Consider the following 1,243-nt stretch of genomic DNA (forward strand, 5'->3'; position numbering starts at 1 on the left):
GTAGTTACACTCACTTACAGGAATTTCAATTCAAAACCGACTTGATTTGCAGGTGTTTTCCGTGTTCGTCGCCGTGGCGTTTGCAGCGCCTCAAGGTTACAGACTAGGAGAACCTGGCGGACCTGCTTTTTCAGTAAGACATTCTACACATGGCGAAGTGAACCACTCTGATAGTATTACTACTACATCGCAAGGTACTCCGTTAACTGATGATGGACTTTCTACTGACGCGATTTATTTAGACAACGAACAAGCCAGATTTGAAATTTTGCCTATTTCCAACGCTTCCACGGGCACAAGTACAATCACTGAAACCTTAGATGAAGGTGAAGATAATACTGAAATCTCAGCCGATTCTGATAGTGGACTCTCCACTCGTGCTGACAATGCCTCTGATGGTGAACTCGAAAGAGAATGCCCTGAGGGAGAGATCAGATATATTGATGGGTCATGTGTTGTCCCAGAAATCACAAGGAAAATCTTCGTTTTCTCTGTACCTAAACAACCACGAGTAGATAACGCTTCTTTCCCCAGTCTTCCCCCGCCAAGAGTAGACCACAATGTCCTCTTTGTTCGTCTCCCCGAGGGCGGCACTGCACCTGAACCTATCGTCGTCCCTCCACCTCGACAAGAAAGCATTATCTACGTCCTTAACAAGCAAGAGGAACAAACTCAACGTGTGATCGAAGTACCTGCCCAACCTCCGTCTGAGCCTGAAATATACTTCGTTAATTACGAAGAAGGAGACAATCCTACTCTACCTGGAGGCTTTGATCTCTATACTGCTCTGAGCTCCGCTACTAAAACTAGTGGTCGTTCAGAAGGAAACGCAGTGACTCTCGGCAGTGGAACAGACGAGAAACACGGTAATGTTGACATCAGCAACAATGAAGAACACTTCGATGGGACCACAGGCGTTGTAATTGTTCACCCTGGGCCAGAGGAGAATTTAGTTACATCTACTACTGCCCAAAGTCTCGGTTTACCCAGTGACACTGTGAACGTAGGCGGGAATGAGAATGTATCTTCAGCTCAATCTGTACCAGATGTCGCTAAGTCTGATGTCGATGGCCTGTATCAAACTCCATAGATCGTAGATTTATGACATTGTAATTCTTAGCTTCTTTCTCTCCTAATTACATGCAGTCATTATCTATTAATAAAGAACAGAGGTAGAAATATTTGTATTTTTTCACAAACTCAAACCTGTTTTTCTATTAGTTTTATGATTTTATCAGATGTT

At 43.8% G+C, this 1,243-nt stretch overlaps 1 protein-coding gene across 1 annotated transcript in view; it reads left to right on the forward strand.

The window, feature by feature from the left end:
• Positions 1–1,123, forward strand: part of LOC119587266 — a 1,663-nt gene extending 540 nt beyond the window's left edge. The window contains exon 2 of the mRNA XM_037936019.1: positions 53–1,123. Within this exon, the coding sequence (XP_037791947.1) occupies positions 53–1,090 (1,038 nt within the window). The 3' untranslated portion in view covers positions 1,091–1,123. The remainder of the gene's footprint in view (positions 1–52) is intronic.
• The last annotated feature ends 120 nt before the right edge of the window (positions 1,124–1,243 follow it).

The sequence above is a fragment of the Penaeus monodon genome, chromosome 22 (assembly GCF_015228065.2).
Source record: "Penaeus monodon isolate SGIC_2016 chromosome 22, NSTDA_Pmon_1, whole genome shotgun sequence".
Classification (NCBI taxonomy): Eukaryota; Metazoa; Arthropoda; class Malacostraca; order Decapoda; family Penaeidae; genus Penaeus; species Penaeus monodon.